A 21,768-nucleotide genomic window follows, 5' to 3' on the forward strand; every position below is an offset into this window, starting at 1 on the left:
AAGTGCTTTGTTAACATGACACTGATGATCGAGCATCAGTTACAATATTCCTTAGGAGCCTAAGTGTGACTTAGAAGGGTCAAAAAGTCCATTGTAAATTTTATTTCCTATTTCAAAGTCCAAGAACCCAATGACTTTCAATTACGAAGAAAGAAAGAAAGAAAAATTAAATCAAGATATAGTTTATCATTTGCAAAAATTGCAACCTAGTTCTACAGAAAAAAGCTTCAACTGTTACCTATTTCTTTACACATCTTCCTCTTAGCCCCATCCTTCTCCTTGCCGTAGTCCCCCATGTTTTAATGACCTGAAAGAACATCACATTCTTCCTGCCAAAAAAGAGTAACATACAGAGTGTCTGATATATAATGATAGAAGCAGAATTCCACAGAGGGGAAGGGGCACCACACACAGGTGATACTTTGGGGACTACTGGGTGTGTCTGAGGCACAGTCACCCTGAGAGACACACATGACATAACATAGTCCTCTGCATCCCACATATCTACCCCTGCCAACCTCAGAGATTTGAGGGGACATGGATTATATAGAGAAGAGAGGCACAAGTGTGCTAGAGAAAGAGAAGGTGCTCTGAAGCCAGATACCAGCTATGAGGCTTGGGGCAAGAAACTAAACCTCCAAGAGACCTCAGGGTCCTCATCCAAAAAATGTAGTCAGTACTTTGAGGATTAAATAGGTGATAGGATTTTTTTTTTCTTTAAAATGAAAAAAATATCCCCCAACAGATTAAAAATTAGTTCTTCCTAGTTTTAATTTCCTATCCATTCATTTAACAAAATCTTGCCCCCCTACCATGTACAGTGCAGTGGGCTGGGCATTCTTTATGTTAAAGTTTATGCTCTCACACTTCTTTATGTTAGAGTTTATCTACTAGTTTTTGGCTACGACTTTGGAGGGCACAGTGGGCAGAGACTGTGAGGACCCATGATCTGACACTATTCCAGGAAAAGCAGAACGGATGTTATGCTACGAGGATTTTTCAGAGGAGATAAGTAACCTTCTCACATCCAAGTCTGAGTCTCAGTCTCTCAAGGCTTTGTTAGCTATTCTTTCCCCTTAATCTGGCACTGTAAAGAAGACAAAGGACTGTAATAAAGGACTATAAACTAGTTCAACCGTTGTGGAAGACAGTATGGCGATTCCTCAAGGATCTAGAACTAGAAATACCATTTGACCCAGCCATCCCATTACTGGGACATACCCAAAGGATTATAAATCATGCTGCATAAAGACACATGCACATGTATGTTTATGGTGGCACTGTTCACAATAGCAAAGACTTGGAACCAACCCAAATGTCCATCAATGATAGACTGGATTAAGAAAATGTGGCACATATACATCATGGAATACTATGCAGCCATTAAAAAGGATGAGTTCATGTCCTTTGTGGGGACATGGATGAAGCTGGAAACTACCATTCTCAGCAAACTATCACAAGGACAGAAAACCAAACACCGCATGTTCTCACTCATAGGTGGGAATTGAACAATGAGAACACTTGGACACAGGAAGGGGAACATCACACAGCAGGGCCTGTTGTGGGGTGGGGGGAGCGGGGAGGGATAGCATTAGGCAATATACTTAATGTAAATGATGAGTTAATGGGCGCAGCACACCAACATGGCACATGTATACCTATGTAACAAACCTGCACGTTGTGCACATGTACCCTAGAACTTAAAGTATTAAAAAAAAAAAAAAAAAAAGACGACGACAAAGGATATGCTCCCATACACATTGTGAGAATTTACTGAATATTTGTTGTTTTAATTTTATCACTGCTTTGTATTATGACATTGTTTAAGACAATTCGTGGAGGCAAAGAACTGAGGGTAGAGAAATGGATGGTTTAGGATGCTCAGTAGAAAAACTGCACTAGAAAAGTCTAGTATTGCAGGTGCAGACATTTCATAAACAACTGACTGGTAAATCACTATAAGAAAAATAAAATCTCTCATCCTACCTCCAAAAGATTTGCCAAATACATGGTGTAGATAAAGTTGTGCCTGAAAACTTGTAATCACAAAAAAAATCACAAGTATCCAATATAAACTTGTGGTATTTATTCAGCAGCTCAACTGATCATTATTTGGAGGTACCAAAATTCATTTTTCTCATTAATTTAGGACATTGGGGGAAGGGAGAAGACATATTACTTCCAAAAATCTCTGCCAAATCAGAATTTCCCTGAGTCTGTGAATCTCAAGAAGATTGATATTACTGTAGATGCTGTCCCTCAGACTCTTATTTTTAAGTTATATAGAGAGGTACATCTCATAAAGAAAAGCCTCGGGAGCAGAGAAACAGGGAGAGGCACTTCAATAAGTCTTGAAATTAGATGGTGAGTCAATAAACTGGTGATCCTCAGGTAGGCTCTCCTAGACCCTGAGGGTGCAAAGAAAACATGGGATGAGATAGGAAATCAAAGGGCTGATATTGTAGCTCAGATCATTTCAGACCAACCATCAAGCATGTGCCTCAGGTTTGAGAAATGTCTTCGTTCTTCTCTTTATCTTTTTGGGGACTTGCTAAATGGAAAACATGGGTTGTGACAGTGTGTATGGTTACCAAAGGAAACAGATAACACGGCAATGAACATTCCCTATGCACTTCACCTCTTCAAGGCATTTCCTTTTCTTTTTCTTGTCTAAAGCCATACAGCAGACTCTGCTTTCAGGAAATAAATGTCACTCAATTAGGAAATGGGTGGTACCAATTTCCTGAATATTTTTTAAGGGCAGCATTTCTGTTGGGATGGGCTTACAAAGAGTTTGCTGGGTGCGTTGCTTATGTTGAAGCAAATCTCCTTCTAGTTAGTGGGAAAAAAAAAAAGGTTGGGAAGACCAAGCAGAAGCCCCAGCTGGCTTTGTGTGGATGAACATTTTAAGGTAATAAGCATCTCCAGGCTATCTTTGCCTCCAAAAGGCATTATGGCACCACGTACCCTGCAGGCACTCAAAATCCTTGGTTGCTTTTATTTGGTTACTGACTCTTATGATGTCACTGAAGGCATTTGAAAGAGATTCTGGAGTCCTTTTCCCATAAAATTCAGTAGTGCCATAAAAGGATTATTAACCTCAAAAGGAGAAAGCTAGTATTGAGCTCTAGACTTTCCACTTACAATCTTGGGTAAATAATGTAACTTCTCATCACCGCTAATCTCTCTGTGGGTAAGAACTCAACATTTCTGCCTGGTTTAGAACTTGAATTATTTCTTGGATCCATTATTTAATATTTATACCAATATGATTAGCTCTTAGAATAGGAAATTGTAAGATTATGTGGTCTGGGAAGGTAAGCATACTATGGTGAGTTAAATGTGGAAATTCCCTAATTTAAAGCAAAAGAAGGCAATTCAATAAACTATCATTATCTGATACTAGTTACTATTCCTTACTATTCTTGACTTTCCAGAATGACTGAAAGTGTCTAGGTAGTATTCCTCAACAAACATGGATTTTTTCATAGATTCTCCTAGGTAATTTATAAATTAATATTTATTGTAGTTTTAATTAAATAATATGTGCATATATTGAGGACATTTTTGAAATGCACAGAAAAAAAAACAAAAGTCACTTGTAATTACACCATTTGGTGATAATCAGTCTGAATATTTTGACCTATATCCTCACATATTTTTCCCTAACATAAACTGTGAATATAACACATACACACACAAATGGAATTATCCATGCTGGTTTGTAACTTCTTTTATCACTTCACAATATATTAAGAACCTTCTCTCATTCCATTATGTAGTCTAAACCATGGTTTCTTTCAAGACTGCTCATGGATATACCATTAATTAACCAATACCCTAGTGTTCAATGTTTAGATGTTTCTAAACTAACTCTGAGAACTGAAAATTTAGGTAACTGCTTCGGGCTGCAGTGACCAGCATGCCCCAAGTAGAAAGCAAGGGCGTTTGGGATACAGCAGCTCTAGAACTTAAAGGGGGCTCATTAAAGATGCTGCAATGCCCTGCCGGAAATGCTACAATTAATAGACTCTGTCTTGCAACTTTCACTCCAGAAATGTTTCTTCCTACTTCTCTGCTAGTGACGGAAGTCTAAAATAAAATTTTCTGTCTCTAGCCACTTCCTAGAAGGCTTCACACATTGTGTCCTGGAACTGGGGAGAAGAGCTGCTGAGCTCTTGCTCACTCTTTGATATCAAGAGCATTCAGTCAAGTGAAAGAGAAGGGTCTCTAAGCCTTTGAGATGTGGGAGAGCTTAGTATAATAATAATTTCCTACAAACTTCAATTTCCAGGATTTCTAAGTATCATATAACGGCAAGTGGAATTTCCAAGAAAGGGAAGGAAGTACTTACTTTTTAAATTAGTTATGTGGCTCTTAACTACCTATGGTTAACTAGAATTCTACAACACATCATCCTGTCTTCATTTTCTGTGTTCATGCAGTATACCTGCCATCTTCAAGTCTTTGATTAACGAAGCTTATGTGCAACAGCGTTAGGAGTCAAGCTATAATAGCTTTATGTACCTACTGTGTTTTGATGAACAATACAGTATAAAAGCAGAGGAGAATTAGGACAATGATGTTCATAAACAGCACATCACTGTGCTAAAAGGCTGGTAACAGTGTATGTTTTAATATGGCCTAGTATTGATTCTTTTGGTCAGTGTCCTACTTTTAACAATGCTACAGTCACACTTTAGGATTTCAGATGGAGAGGTAGAGAAGAAAATCAATAGATACTATTTTTCCACTACCACCTGGCCTACATATCTATAGCTTCTCTGCCATAATCACATTCAAGGGACCTAAAAAATGCCTTTGGAAAGTCTGGCCCAGTTACCACGCTTTTAATAACCTCAGGAATCTACTCTGACCACCTCAAAGATTTTAGCTTCAGCTCTCAAGGTCCACAGCAAAGAGCCTATGACCCAGGAAGAATACAAATTTATTTGTTCTCTATTTTCTGTTTCATTAATATATAAAAAGAAAACTTTAAAAAAAGCCTTGTTACACAAGGACTCTCGTCTGAAACCAAAATCATGTAGAATTTTACTACCGAGCCTTAAAAAAATACACGGAAAAATACTTATATAGCTAACTGTGAAAAGAAAAAAATTAGAAGCCAAACCATTCTTCTGTAATATTATAACACAATTTTGTCTTCTTCTTTATGTATTATTCTTAGTTGTTAGGTTTTCAAAAATGACCAGGTATTATTTTTATTCAAAAAACAACTTTTATTTTTTAAAATGTGACATGCTGTCAAATGCACTAGAGCGCAATGAGGTGACCTACTGAGTGTTTTCTATAAGCATCTGCTGGAATCACAGGTGAGCATTTGACAACATTCACTGATGTTGTAAAGGATAATCCCTTTTTCATAATCAGAGATTCTTGCATATTGCTTATAAATGAAAATGGAAAATCAGGAATAAATTCTACTGAAGAATTCTCTCCTTTATTTAGGAAAGAACAACAACAACAAAAAAAGCTTACAAACTTGCCCAGATTCTGTCATCTAAACTCCTTCAAAAAATATTCTGATTTTTTCTAGAAGTTGTGCAAACCGCACTTAAATTCCAACAACACTGTGTTAATTTTGCTCAAATGCAAGCTGAAAACATATTTTAACATCCTGTCAGAATGAGATACTAAGAGTGTCAATAAAATGACACTAAAATAAATGTAAATTTAGATTGCTGTTACAAGTGGCTGCTTGGCTCTGGGAAGACGTTAGGTTGCTATAGTATTTTCCATAGCAACTTTGCATCTTATTACATAAATATTCCCTCAGTGTCCTTAAAACCTGCTACAGAAACAGGATTAAATCCACTCTCCTATGTAATGATCCTGCATCAAACCTTACCAGAATGAAATGCCCAGAAAACATAATAATCTGTAATCTAGATAATGGTGTTCCTGGCAGTCAATAAGCATCAGGGTACTTTGGGCTGCACACAGGCGGCAGTGCGGTGACCCTGGACTGCTTCCTGGCCATGTGTCTTAACTTTTCCCAGGTCAAGACCTCGGCGGCTCTCCCTTTCTGAAGATTGGTTGCTAATGTCCTCATTCTTCTTCTCTGTCCCCAACTGCCCATCAGCCCAAGCCCTCCACCAGGCTCAAGGGACTCATGGCGCTAAGCAAGAAGCCAGGGCCTGACAGGAGCTGGGAACATGGTGGGCTGCCACACAGGAAACCTTGTGGAGACCCCATCCAGGTCTAAGCTAGGCTCAAACAGGTATGGATTGTTTAAGAACTTCAGCTAGGCCTCAACTGAGTTTCACGGAGGTGTGGCACAGTTGAGTAGTTAAGAGTATTACAGAAAGCCCTTGGTCCCGTAGACACCAATGTCAGCAACACAGATTAATCTTACATAAAATACCAGATTATGGAAAGTTTGTGCATATATGAGAGAGATGTCAAGAATCATGGCATTGATAGGTGCTACATAAAAATAGGATTATAAAGGGGCTTAGCTTAAAGACAGTTTAGGCTCCAAGTGTGAATTTACAAAACAGTCTGGTTGGGCAGAAGGAGTGCTTCCATTGAAATGGAATCTTCTGCGACAGGATCAATTTAAATAGCATCTGTTTTCTTGCATTTAAAAGGTGAAGCAATTTACAAAAAAAAATGTCTACACTTTTCAGAAGCATATCCATTATGGAAAGGGAATTGTAACTGCACACGAAATTAGGGAACTTAAAAACCCACCCAAAATAAACATTTATTTGAATTCCTTGGGTAAGATTAGCAAGATTTAAAAAAAAAAAAAAAAAAAGAAAGAAAGAAACAGGAAAGCCTTGGCTCCTTTGCAAATGAAACTCTGTTTAGAGTTTAGGAACAAAGCAGGCTACTCAGCCCACCTTGCAAGATTTCTTTTATCCTCTTTAAGCTACATTAGTTCTGATTCATCACATCTCCTTGTTTGGGCCCCTTGGGTTCCCAGAAGAAAAAGAGCTTGTCTTTAATTCAGCGTCACTGATGGACACACCCCACTGGTCTATTTCTCTTTCAGGAGATGGTGCCCTGGGCTGTCATTACATGTGAAAACAGCTTATCCTTCTATGCTTCCACTCAGCACAGACACCCCTGCCCTTGGGGTCTGCAGGTGCCCAGAGCTTGGATCCTGGCATGTGGCCTCAGACTGAGCCATCTCACTTCAGTGTCTGAATTCTCTTGTCCTTCTGCCAAGTTCTGAGCCAGTCTTGGGTGAGCCTGCTTTCGGTTACATTCAGTGCTTCCTAAAAGGAAGTTTCTACCAGTGTGAAGGATGGAGCCCCCTGCAGTGGGCCCCTTCAGTCAGCTGCTGCACCCTGGTCTGGTATTTAGTAACCCTCTCCTTCTTCTGTGCATGGCTGGTGATGGGGTAGCAGTGAGACTCTTCTTAAGCTTGTGCCTGATTATAATCTGCCTGATGGGCATTTTTAAGGATCTTTCAGAAGCACTATCACACAGAAAATACTTAATCAGAAAAAATAGGTTGTCCTGCTATTCAAAGAAATCAATGGGATGGTCAGAGAGTCCTATTATTATTATTATTATTACTTATTTTTTTAACATAAAGCTTCCAGCTACATATATAACTATTCAGGTAAGCCGATACTGCTAGTTCCAACCAAACCTAATTATGAGTTCCTAATTTGATTTAGTGGCTGAAAGATTTGGAAAGTCCTTGTTTGAATTCTTAGTGAAATTAAAACAAAATTCCTTTGTACCTATGTTACGGTGAATTTTCATGAAAAATTGACAACTCAGAAAACTTCATAATTAAGAGTGTCTGCTCCTATAAAGAGCTCAGAGTTTAAATGAAATGCAGTTAAAATCCAAAAACATTTGTTTGTGTATTATGGAAAGGAATTATGATTTGTCTACTGAGCAAGGGACTTTTTAGTTTCACTCTTCCAAAATTTGTGTTCAAAGTACTCTCATCAAATATTGGGTGAGGTATACACACTATGTAGTGATGTTCATTTTGGTTTATAATAAATTTAATTTATTGGCTTTAGGACATCCCTAATATTTTTAACTTAAAACACTTTTTATAAATGAGTCTTACACCCTGAGGACAGGGTACCCTGTATCTAACTAACTCTGTGTCCCCTGGGTCCACAGCATCCTGAGCATACAAAATGTAGACAGTCAAAACAATGCCAGGTTACAGCTCTCTGGGCCATGGCCTGTTTGCCATGTGACACTGAATTGTGTACGTATAAAGTTCTGAACATTTTGTTTGAACATGCCTCTTTAATACTTGCCATTTCAATTTAATTAGAGCAAATATTCTCAGGGTTATCATCTTCCTATCAACTTCTGGGATAAAGGCATCAAAAACATTAAGATCAGAAGAAGGGGAATGTGAATTGAAGTCCATAGACTTTTATTGATTACGTACTTGGGGAAAGGCCCAGTGCCAGGTGTTGGAGGATGACTAAGGTAACAAGCAGAGTTAACATTTACTGAGTACTTACTAGATGATCAACACTGTAAGTGAAGTCAGAAGTACCTTACATGCATTGACTCATTAACTCTCACAATGCTAAAATGTATCGGGTTTTGCCATCGGAGGCCTTACAATCTAGGATAGCCTTCCTCTTTCCTTTCTCCTTTTTATTTCTTGTGAACACTATCCTGCCCCACAGAGTCAACCTGGAGGGAGAGAGGGAGGAAGGGAGTGGAAAAGGGGAAGGGAGAAGGAGAGAGGGAAAGAGAGGGAGGGAGGAAGAGAGAGAGACAGAAAGAGAAAAAGGAAGAACGGATTTGGATTTTAAAGTCTGGCTTCATTTCAGTAGGAGGCAGACTAAACAACAATAAATTTGAATTTTTGTCAAAAATTATCTTCACAGGCTTCAGAGCAGGATGCCGATCTTCTTGAATGAATGCTTCAATAAATCTGTCATCATTTTAAAATTTATTAGCAAAATTCATTTTCATTTTTATAAGCATCTTAGTTTTGCTCCAGTGAACTCCTTTTCCCCTTTAAGATTCAACTGATGAAGAAGAGTGAACACTCCACCCCCTCAGAATTCTATTGTAGGTACTGGAGAATTATAGCCAAAGATATATTGCAAATTATTATATATGGTAAAAAGCAAAAGTACAATGAAATATTCTTCATAACCAAAAAGCAGAGATATATTGAAACATTCTGATTATTTTTTAAAAAGTAAACCCAAGGTATCATATAAGTCCTTACACAATAAATTGCGACTTTTCTAAAAACCAAGCAAGTCAATTCTTTCCACCTCCTCCCTGTCCCCCCAGAGAAAACCCATTACAGGGTACTTTTTGTCTTAGTATGGAGACGACAAGCAAAGCTGGCCCTGGGGGACCAGAGACAGAGCACCCTGCAGTGGGTGCAGCCTCAGCACCTCCTCCTGGCACAGGCAGGTGACAAGGAAGGATATTCTCTTCTGGAATTTCCAAGAATTCCTGGGTCAGCTACTACCCAGGAGGTCTGAGGCCAAAAACCCACTGTTTGAGCAGAGAGGAAATAGGCAGGGGACTCCTTAAAGGATGGAGGGTTTCACTGCCACTTCGGGACTGGCAATTCCCCTGTTAGTGAATTAGAGTGCTACATTTTGAGAGGACTGCTCCTGTGTAGGTGACTGGCAGATGCAAATGTGTACCTAAAAACAAGTGATGTGTCACCTCAGAAGATAGCGCTGGAAGGTGTTTCCCTCGGGCAACGGCCTCCATCCTCCCCTCTTCAAGCAACAGTTAGCAGGGATTTGTCTGAGGTTTGAACAAAAGACCAGATGGGAATTCTTGCTGTCAGGCTGTGTCCTCAAATATGCAGGGCTGAAAGCAAAACAACTGCCTGCCTCTGGGCCAGATCTTCAGGGCCCCGTGGAATAAAAAAGGTTAGTTGCCTTCCTTTCCCTTTAATCAGTCCTGGGCTTTCTTCAGAAACCACATGCCACATTCTCTGGTCCATCTCATTTTGAAAAGTACGAAAAGACTTTGAACTCCTCGGGGCCTGGCATTTGAACTCCGGTTCTTTCATCTCTTCCCTCAGAACCTGGTATACAACATGCCCTGCTCTTTGCTCATTAATTCTGCTGACCAAGTAACAAGACTGGTGAAAGTTTTTTAAAAGTTCAGGCTCCACTTCACGCTCTCATCAGATGCCTGGGGAATACACCGAGAGAGGTGTCAGGGGATCACATCTCCACTGATGCTTCTGCAGCGGAGGCCGGGCCCTGATCCAAACAGGCACGTATGTGCTGCAAGACCTCCTCAGGGAGCATACAGTTCATTATTCTGGTCCTATCCTAAGCAGACTGTGAAATGATCCACAATTCTTACTTGGGAAATTGACAAGTTATTTGAAAAGAAACATCACCAAAACAAACAAACAAAAAAGCCACAGGTTCAAATGAGAATTTCTGACTGACGCAATTCTTTTCTCCTACACCTACCTTGTCAGGATATTAAGAATCCAAGTTTCATCTCAACTTGCCCCTCATCCAGAAGCTTCACAAAGGATGAAAAGTGCTTTTGATAGAAAGAATTTATTTCTTTATTTGAAGATCTTGTTGAACTTAAGAAATTCACACAAATCCTTGCTCTCTTGTTTTGCTATGTGAAGGTTTGTAGAATAGAAATCTTGTGAGGAAGGTGGTCTCCTCAAATAAACAAACCTGAGAGTAAAGCAGTCCTGAGGAATCTGCTCTGGGTTTAGTAGGAGACATATGTCATTGACACATAAGTGCTGGGTTTTTTTCAGACAAGGGATATATGGCTTCAGAAAATAGTGGCATGGTGCCTACTTGTATGTTAAGCTTCTGAAAGATTAAAATGAATGGAATCTGAGGGTGAAAGGGGAAGTTTCTAAGGCAGTGGTTCTCAAACTTTGGCACGCATCAGAATTTCCTATAGGGCTTAAATCAGATTGATCGATGGATTTCACTTCCCAACACCCCCGTAGCCACTAGACATTTTTGATTCAGTAGGTCTTGGGTGGGGCCTGCTAATTTACATTTCTAATAAGTTCCTAGATGATGCTGGTGCTACTGGACTGAGAACCACACCTTTGAGAACCACTGCTTCAAGGAAATTAAAGCCCTTTCTCTATATGCCTGTATGCAGGAGCTTTTTCTTATGATCATCACTCGCACCCCTGACATTCTCTTCTACAGCCCTGGAGAAACAGAGCATCCTGACCACCCTGCGGTCTTGGTGACCTGATCCTTTCAGAATCTTGATTTTGGCTTCTTAATAAATTAGCAAAGATCCTCGATTCCTGGTCACCTGTAATCTTTCTGTTAAAAAGTCTGTAACAGGTGTGTGTTTTATTCACTTGTACAGATGAGGAGACAGATCAAATCTACACCATCTCTGTAATTTTCCTTTTTGGCAATGATGGCAATTATGGTTCTTCCTAGGTCCTTTGGACAATGCCCTTCCGCTCAGACAAGCAGTCTCCCTTGGTGTCTCATGTTTTGAATGAGCTTTTCCCTTGCCTGCTTTTATAATACCAATGGATTTATACATAATTCAATTATATATAAAACTCATTGTAAATTCAATTATATATATCCATTGGTATTGTAAAAACAATACCAATGAGCGTTTTAAATCAGCAACTCCCAATAGACAGAGCACACAAAGCAAGGTTCTCTCTAAGCTTCTCTTCTTTTCACAACCCAAGGAGTGACACCCCTAGCTTGGTACCAAATGGGGCCAGCCTTTTAATTACAGGTTAGGTGACAGAAGATTTATGGGAAAAGAAGTCTAATTCCCCAGCATGTTGGCTCGGAAGCTAGAAAGCTTCTTCAGGGATTAAACAATTCCCATGTAAGAAGTACACTGACTAAAACCAAGTTTTACCCATATTTTAGCATCAGCTGTGGCTGCCGTACTCTGGAAAAGGATTTTTATGGAAACAGGCAAACTTCCCTGAAAGAAGCATCATGGCCCCAGATCTGCGTACGGAGAAACAACTGGAGCAATTTAAATCACTCTGTTCCCAAGAAGGAGTTTAAAGTTCTATTAATAAAAAGCAGAGTCACTCAAAGATGAAAGTTTAGTATAATTCAAACAAAAGTGAGTTATAGGGCCATTTCCCAATACTTATGCCCCATCTGAGATTTGGAAGATCATGATACCTCATGGTTCTGTGGTAGTTATCAGCGTTACCTGATTCATCGACTCTCATTTTTTTGGTAGGGCTGTCACAATTCTCATCGTCAGACATTTCCATTTCTTCTTCGCGGCGGATGCCCATGAGCTGCTCACTTTGGGCATTCCGGAGCTCCTGCAAGTAGAGGATGCACACAAGTCAGAGTCACAGACACGTACGGCTTTCCCCAATGGTCTTTGGGTATATATGACTGGCATATTAACGTTCAGAATCCAAGGCTTTTATCTCCCAAATACAACCTCACCTAACCTAAAGGAGGTTCTGAGGGGTGTGGGGTAGAGAGTAGACCAAGGTCAGGCTTAGATTAATCCTTGCTCACCCATGACTAGTTAAGGGCTCTTTAGCAAATAATTTAATCTCTCTTGAGTCTCCATTTCCTCATTTGTACAAAGGGGATAATAATATCCACCTAAGAGGGCTGCAAAGATTACACAGAAATACCTGTTACATGGCTGGCCCATGTACAGTAAGGACTTAGAAATTATGGTTAAGAACATGAACACTGGAATTTTAAAAAAGGACTGTTCTGCCATTGGCCTATGGTGTGACATTAGGAAAGATTCTTCATCTCTATTAACCTAAATTGCTCACTGGAGTATTATGATTAAAAATAGTTTTGAGGATGAAATGAATTAATGCATGTACAATACTTAGCATCATGCCAGACACTTGGTTGGTCAGTTGATAATGCTGGACATTATTATTTCTCATGCAAACATAGTGCCCCTGCATGTGTGTATGTGCTCATGTGTGATCACACACACACACACCATTCAGATATCCAAAATTTAAAATCAGTAAGATGTTAGGGAACAAAACACAAACAGATGCCTTTTCTTTTGTATTGCACATGGTCATGTAGGGGTTATTGTTTTTGTTGCAGTGGTTGCTTTAGCATCATGTTTAGAGCCACAGATCTTAAGATCACATCTTACTTTCTCCACTTATTAGAGGAGTGGCTACAATCAAGTTATTTAATTTATTTGAGACTTTGTCTATTCACTCACAAGTGAGGAATAATAATACAAGCTGTTTGGATGCAGTAGCATATGTGAAAACTCATTGTAAAGAGTAAAGAATCACACAGTACATTTCTTACTACTGTGCCTAAAATCAGAACACTGTAATCACTTAGGCTAAGTATTTATATTATTATTTTGTATCAAGGTGGATATTACATATTTGTGAATCCTTCCTTACTCATTCTGTTCTCTCACATCTACTATCTTCAGAAATACTTAAAACAGGGAAAGCCTCCATTATTCTTTTTTCCCTCTGTAAAGTCTCCAAATAAAAATCAAATAGTTAAAATAATTTCACGTTATGATCAATAAACATATGAGTAACAATAAAACTAAATTATTACAACTAATTTATTAGGGGCGTGACTTTAAACATGGTTCCAGTGCCCATTTGATGGACATGCATATATCACTCCATGTTGTGGGTTCTCTCAATTCTTTTCTCTCCTTAGCTCACAGATTTTAACTACCGCATGATGGAGAGGAAACTATTTATTGCTAACAGTATTTGAATGGTCAGCTCTGTACCCTGGGAATCACCCTTGCAGAGGACAGGGAAGGGAGAAAGCAGAGAGACAAGGTCCAAGATGGGGTGCAGGGGCACCAACCAGAGGCAGCCCTGAGAGGCCAGAGGGATGGCAGACAAGGCCTCCTTATTTGATTATGCCACCCAGAAGAAAGAGGTGCCAATTCCATCTTAAATAACACCATCAGGCATTGGAGGCGGGTGTCACATGTGATTAGTGGGGAAATTTTTAGGCTGTGGACAGCTAATTTTTCTACTGACAAAGAGCCCAATTCCCAAAGAGGTGGCTTGAAAACACTTGAAACAAGGAAAAGTCAGGTGGAAAGAATAAATGAGGCTGAAAGGGCCTGTTGTTTAGTCCCTGCGATTAATGACAAACTGTCATATGGTAGTTGTTCTTGTGGGAAAAGGTGGTGGAAAAGAAAAAAAAAATTGAGGAGAAAATGCTGAGGCTGTTTCCACAGGGTGCCTCTGGTTCAGCATTAAATCACTAGTACACTCTAATAAATCTGTAGAGGTGTTGCAGATAATTAACAGATGCTGTACATGGGAATGTGGGAAAAAATCAAGCCAATTATCAAGCTTATACGCAACTGAGAAATCATCCACAATGTTAAATTACCAACTGGTATCTAATCAATTAAGCGACATGCGAGAGAAAAATCACAGCTAATTTAGAATTCTGGGTCCTAATGTATATCAAAAGAGGTGGGGAAAGTACCAGGAAGGCACAAAGACCCTTCGCAGGAGCACCTTTGACAGCTGCACTCCATGTGTCCCTCTGGAGCATCATTTCTGTCTCCTAGTACCGAACAAAGCAAGCAGGCTTCCTTAGACCTGCATAGAAGCCTTCACACATCCTGCTCCCCACCACACGCGCGCGGAGGAGGCAGGGTGAAGCGAAGGTGAGAAGCTGAGGCAGACGTGGCAGGAAGCGTGATTCGGATCAATATGTGACATTTGCTGACACTCACATTCTAATGATGGCCTTTTTATGCTCAGGTTTATTCGGTAGCAGGCCACCGGCCTTTCTCTCAACATTCCTTTTAATCACGTTTGGTTTTTATGTGAAGAAATAAACAATTCACAGATTGATCATTCCCAAATCTGAATCAGAGTTTATGGGCTCCAATTTGTGTTTTCATAACCCTCAGTTTGTATATTGCATCACAAACAGAGGACTCTTTTTTTTTTAATCTTGAAAATCAACCTTGACCTGAGTCTTAAGTCAGAGTCAGGGAGAACATCAGGTAAGCACCCTGCATTTTTCTGGTCCCTGAAAAATTAAAGAGAAATCCCACCTCTTCCTTACTCATAATCTTGAACAGAAAAACAGAACTGAATCAGTCACCAACCACCATAGGCATTAGTGAACAAAATAAAAAATGTCCTTCTTAACAATAAATTGCACTAGCATTTTAAGCGTCACATTATTGTGAAGTCATTCAGTATTCACCATAATAACAGTGATAATAAAGAATTCATTTGGTATTCATGTGGATGTTACATCTAGTGCTATTGGTATTCAACTGTAATTTAGCATTAGTTAATGGGCACTTAAAATGCTACCCAAATGATTGATCCCATAGTACTTTGTGATTCCTCAAACTCTATATAAAATACTTATTTTACAAGTGTGAGTCAAAATCATTAAATAAATAAACCTTACCTTCCGTAAGTTTGGGATTTTGAAAGAGGGGAATATCATTTAGAGAACTTTAATATTAACATGCTAGAGATGGAGCGGCATCCAAATGAAAAACATTCTTTCATTAAAAAAAAGAAGCAAAGACAGTATACTTACTTTTAAATTACAGGTTCAAAGCGTACACTACTCTGTGGGGTTAAAAATAACAGCTGGACGACCAATGACTAATGACACATTTTGGTCCTTCTAAGTGGCAAGGAGGTCAAATTCTCGGCTGTTCTCTTGGGGGTAGATACTCACACTTCACACATGCATGGATGCTGATGGGTGGACCCAGCTGGCCTAGATATTCACTCCCAACACTTACAACACTGGCTCTGGAGAGAAGTGTAATAGGACTTAACGGCTAGCACAGGGGACTCAGATGCTCCTTATGATGAGAAAATATGGACGGAAAGGCATCCTTGTCCAAAGAGCAAACTGTCATCATTGCATAGAACACTAAAAAAAACCCCTCTGTATTTAAAAGCCAGTTTTCTATTGTAAGTTTCATTTTTCTTTAAAATAATTTGCTAGGGAAAGTGTCTTGGTTGATTTCTGAGATCTTTATTATGAATGGGGAAAGTTATTTTCTCCCATTGCAGGGGAGAAAAACACTCTGTTCCTTAAGTGTTAAGTCAGCTGCTTTTCTGGACAAGGAACAAATCTCAGCTGCATTTGGAACTGACAGTGAGATCAGACAATGGCAGGCGGACTGCCCACTGTAACAGAAATCATCATGGCTGCAGCCATGCTACTCTCTGCCAATCCAGCTGTGTGATGGTGGTTAAAAAGTAATAATAAAATCACCAACCTCAGAATGCTTTCGCCAAATGTCTATGTTCTTGCGCTGGGCTTTCGAGAAATGGTCCCAAGCTTTTTGTCTGGTAGAAGCGTTGAAAACGGCCACAATCTGCTCAACTTTGGTGAACAAGGAAGTCAAACAAGACAAGTAATTTATGTTGTGATCACTATAGGGAAGCAAAGCAAAGACACTAGGAGTCTATGGATGATGTCACAATAGAAACAACATCATCAATATCCATCCAATTTGTGCCTTTCGTACTTACATTTTAGCAAGGTTGGGGATGTCTCCCTTCAAGTCTGTCTCCATAACTTTAGGTTAAAACAAATTCTAAGTATGACTGGGAAAAGGGCCTGGGCATCTACTTGCAAGCATTCTTTAGCTGTTGTTTCAATATGTGATTTGGTCTATCTATATACCTAGATCTATAGATATATAGACACTGGTGTTGGCATCCAGATATACAGACAAAGTAATGCCAGGGTTGGGTGCAGAGAAGTGAAGCCAGGGAGAAGTGGCTGAACAAGGAAGAGCCAAACATATATCATTTTCTCTTTTGGTCTCTATCTCAAGGACTCAGTCACAGTCCTCTCAAGACATTATCATGTCCAAGTTCCAAGTTGGGACAATGAATAGCCGTGCCATACCTCCCCTCAATCTCAGGGGGTCATTTTTCCTCCTTGGCTCCTTTTTCTCCCCCTGTTGCACCTACTGCAGCCAGCCCTCCAGCCCTCTGGCAGGGAACAGGAACCATAGCCTCTACCTCAAGACAGACCAAAGCTCACCCAACCAGCGGCAATGGCATGCGGTCTTATTTCAACCACCATATGGCGCCCTCCATAGCTCCTCATGATCACATTCCGTTATCACTTTCACAAGGCTCCCCGCCCTCTGGCTCCCAAACCACTAGAAGTTCTAACTCTATCATCTTGACTTAATTTAATACTTCTGCTGCTTCCAGGCCTGGTGCCACTGGACTGGTAAATGTTGAGGGTTGTGAACAAAACTACACAGACAAAGGCATGGGTTCTTAGTAGTGGGAATTATGGGTGGGGCCAAGTAACTGTGGACTTAATCTTGTTTAAACAGTTACTGATCCAGTAAGCATGAGATTAAGGAAATTAAAGCACTGAATTAATCATATGATTAAACCTGAACTTCTAAATTTTTAGTTAAGAAGGCACACTTAAAATTAGCTTCTCAAAGATTCTAACACCCTATCAACATAAATCTTTCATACGTGATTCCCAAGGCTCTATTATAAAAAAGGACATCAAAGCTCTTCCAAATCTTGGTGTCCAAAGAACGTTAAAGAGCAATAGATTAATCCCCACAGAAGAACAACACTTGGTGCCATAATTTTTAAAATCAGCACACAAAATAAGTGTATGATGCAGCAGAAGGAAAAAAAGCAGATTCCATTCACTTACAATATCGTGAATACTTTTCTATGCTGATGAGCAACTACTTCTCAATCTATGGCTGATTTTCACAGCGGGCTTTTATCTTTTTGCTATTAATATTTTTTACTATTTTCCACTTCAGGAGAATCCCAACCCCAAATCTCCTTATTTAGCAAAACCTGTCATCATATCACATGATGAATTTATTTCACTCAATTTTAACAGGAGGATTTGCCTTCGGTTTGGCTCATACTCTCCTTGGGCACACGTGGCTTCCCTCCTCGACCTCAACTGGAAGAACTAAACACCAGACTAAACACCTGGGGCTGCTCTCAGTGCTGCTCTTCAGCTGACCACTGACCCTTAGTGCTCTGGTTGGCTGCCCTGCAGCACAGCCAGCAGAGGAGAGAGAACCTGTTCCAGTGGACTGCTGGGGCTTTCTGCATGTTTTGTCTGTACACAGGCTGGGATAATTGGGAATTTCAGCTGCCTTCTGTAGAGGCAACACAGAACAGTCAGCCCCAAATTTAGGCTGGCAGGGGTGGTGATCAAGAGGTTATTAAAGAGTAATGGGCTTCGTTGCTTATAATAACAGACCTCTTTGGCATCATTTAGAAGAGGAAGAACTATGATGTCCTGACAGCAGTCCTGAGGGGAAAGGAAAATATGGGTTGAGACTGAGTGTTTAGGTGGTAATAGTGAAAATTCTGACATCAATCATAGAAGGCTGTTAATAAAAATGAAACACTAAAGAAAAGTATATCTGTTCATAAAAACGTGTAAGGGGCCACAGAGAATGAAGGTAAGGAAGACCAGTAATGCACCTGGAGGAGTACAGAAAAGAAAGAACTAAGAAGAAGGACCCAATGGCCCAATAGGGCACAGGTTTAGGGGTAAAAGGAGATTCCCTAATATCTACTCAAGCCATGTGCTATTAGATATTTGCTGTTTGTGGCTAAGTGCCTCAGTTACTTAGAGCACGTTATTACCATATCCCAGGGCATAAGTTCATTCATTCATTCAACAAACATCTGGATTCCTACTAGCTACCAGGAACTTGACTAATTGCTAGAAATATATGATCAAGGCCCAGTCCTGTCCTTGATGCAATCATAGTCTCAGAAGAGAAAGAAAGACAAGCAGATAATTATTCTATGTAAGAGAGGTGCAGACGACAGCTTTGACGACCCAGAGAAGAGAAGAGAGTAACTTAAGTAGATAGGTGGAATGAGAAAACATTCCACAAATAAGGCAACATTTCTGCCAAGTCTTAAATAGTGAAGTAATGCTTGCTTGGCAGAGAAGGCAGGGGTGGCCTGTTCAAAGGCTGGTGTAGAGTTGTGGGAGGAGGAGTGAAAGTAGCTGTGGGGCTGGGGCTGGGGCTAGTGTTAGGTATGAATCAAGAGGGACCATGTATGCTAACTCTGATTGGGAACTTTATATTGTAGGATTGGCTTGGGAGAAATTACAAAGGAATGAATTAAAGCAGAGGCTCTGGCGTGGAGTGTGGCACAGGCAGTCATGTGACAGGAAGACTTGATAGGAGGAGGCAGCTGATTGGCTACATGGGAGGAGGAAGAGTGGTGGGAGGTACCACGATGACTGGAGCTGGGAAGTACATCCCAAACTACGAGAACAAGCACCGGTGGAGGGCTGAGAAAGAAGATAAGGAATTTGCTTTCGGACATGTTGAGTTTGAGATGCCTGAAGACCATCCAAACGGAGCTGAAATATGGATTAGGGGTTCAGAAAGAAGTCAGAATTCAAAGAAATATGTCCAACATTTTCTGGGCCATTCTCAATTTCTTGTATTCTTTTTCAATAGGGTAATGAATTAGATGTAAAACTCAGTGGGATTTAATTTTATACTTATGAACTTACACACTTTTTTCCCTATACCAATCAAAAAGCAAAACAAAAACAAAACAAAAAAAATCCAACAAAACCCCAATAACTGTGTAACTCAGCTTATATTTGGAAACCACCCACAGTATTCACAAAGCCCAGTTTGCTTCTCTCATTGCTGGACACACTGTCTCTGAACCAGCCATTTGTCTTGCAATTGAAAGTTCTTGGGCACACATGAAAAAGGACTCTGGAGAAGTGCTTGGATCAGCATTAATTCATCATCATTAGGCAAAAAGCACCTCTAAGAGTATGCCCTAATGAATATCATTCAAAGACAGCATATTTTTAAACTCATAAATCAAGATGACTACTAGTATTGATGTAAATACACTATTCAGTGCTTATAGCAGGAAACACCAGAGAGGAAGTCCATGAATTAGATGACCACTTACTACCTCTCTGCTATAATTCATACTACTTACTCTATCTATATACAATAAAACCTGTTAAGTAGTTACTATCTGAACAGGCTCCTCAAAACTTTGCTTCTCAGAGAAAGATATAACCAGCAAACAAGGTGGCACTGGCATTTGTCCAAAACAAGCAGCTTATAGAAGTTGTGCTGCAGGTAGAACAAATTGAAACCAACTCCCTACCCAATGCCTTCACCACCTTAGTGGTCTACAGAGTGGTGGCCAGAGGCCCCACACAATCCTGTATCAGACAAAAAGCATAGATTCTGTTCTGATTGCCACTTACTTATGCAAGAAAGTAAACTCAAAAATTTTGCAGGTAAAGGAATGTTTTTTCTTTGAGGGATAACATTTTCCCACATCTTCTAATAGCAACTGAAAGAGCTCTCCATCAGAAAATTTAAATTTACCCCTCACACTTTGCAAATCTTTCCCCCCAATTCTGTGTTTTAATTGTTTTGCCTAAATTAGGGATTTGAGGATCATAAGAAAATTAAAAATGATAAATTCTTCAGAAGTAGGCCTGAATGCCAGTCTTAGATATCACAGTAGAGTCCCTAGTATACTCAGCAGCTATCAATGACCCTAAGGGCAGGATAAACAGAGCTTTGATGAAGTTGCTAATCACTCCATACAGCTGCAAACCCTCACTAGTGGTTATTTATTACCTTACACATGTGTATGAGTGGAGATACATACACTCACCTAGCATACATACATTAAACACATATATGTATATATTCTTCCAATTTTAAACAAATCCATAAGACTAATTTAACAACTTTTTTTTTGCGCTTTTCCCCACCCCAAAATGTTTGGACATTTGCTGAGTTTAGAGCATACTTCTTACTGATAGAGAAATTTACAGACTATCATGAGAAGCACTGGTCCTTAACCTTCTCAGGGAGGGAAAGCTCAGAACAGGAGGACATCCATTTAGCCAGGACAGACCACACTGAAGCAAGCCCCCTGGGAAAAAGCAGCCACTGGGCACAAAAGCTCAGATTTCTGGGCTGCACAAGACTCCTGAATTTTGAGCTCTGGGCAGGAACGCATGGGAAGTGATGAAAGAGGAAGGTTAGGGTCCTCCAGAGAGCACAAATACAGCCCTTTTCCCTTCATGTCCTGCTGACTGCATTGTTTCTCACAGGCCCGGCACCTCTTGTATTCCTTGCTCCAGCTGAAGAGCGGTGAAAGAGCCTTAATTCAGTTCGTGTCCCAAATATCTGGAGAAACTGATCAAGTCCTTACAGGCAGTAGGCTTGCCTAAATAAAGTACCTCAAACAAATCTTCCAAGCTTAATTTTTGTTTTTTAATGCTACTTGGGCTCATGATAGAGCCTCAAATCTGTAGGGTGAAGAGGAAATTTTTTCCCTTTAAGGAATAACCTTTTCCCAAATCCTCTATGAATAGCCCATGAGAGATTTTGAAAGGCATATGACACAAATGAAATTGTTGACCGCTCCCACCCCAGCTTGTTTTTGTTGTTTTAAAATACTCATAGCTAGGGAGGAAGGGACAGAAGAAAAGTGTAAGGCTTTAGATGTAGTGCTGGAATCGGTGAGCCTTGGCTCTAGACTGAAGAATTATAATGGAGGGAATGCAGTAAGTGATTCTAGCTCTCAGGATACCCAGAGGAGCAAGACAAAGTCCAAGGGAGGAGCGGTAAGTGTCAGACAGCACGTTACAGGAAGCTGCTGCTGTAAAAGAGATTTCCAGGCAGAGTCCTGCACAGATACTCAGGTCCTGGGTCCTGAGCATGAAGGAGCTGGCAGTCAGCCTGGCAGAAAGCCCAGGAAATAGACAATGAATACGGTCAAACCCATACTTTAAGGAGGCATGGACCGGAATTTCAAAT

The 21,768-nt window shown here is 40.1% G+C and overlaps 1 protein-coding gene across 6 annotated transcripts in view; it reads right to left on the bottom strand.

Annotated features, from left to right (window-relative positions):
- The window catches only part of ENOX1 (ecto-NOX disulfide-thiol exchanger 1), a 578,892-nt gene that overhangs the window by 106,596 nt on the left and 450,528 nt on the right, over positions 1-21,768 (bottom strand). For all 6 annotated transcript variants that reach the window (XM_050766189.1, XM_050766187.1, XM_050766188.1 and 3 more), the window contains 2 exons: positions 16,195-16,301; positions 12,142-12,259 (listed from right to left, as the gene is read on the bottom strand). In XM_050766189.1, the coding sequence (XP_050622146.1) occupies positions 12,142-12,259; positions 16,195-16,301 (225 nt within the window). The remainder of the gene's footprint in view (positions 1-12,141; positions 12,260-16,194; positions 16,302-21,768) is intronic.

This window comes from Macaca thibetana, chromosome 17 (assembly GCF_024542745.1).
Source record: "Macaca thibetana thibetana isolate TM-01 chromosome 17, ASM2454274v1, whole genome shotgun sequence".
Taxonomy (NCBI): Eukaryota; Metazoa; Chordata; class Mammalia; order Primates; family Cercopithecidae; genus Macaca; species Macaca thibetana.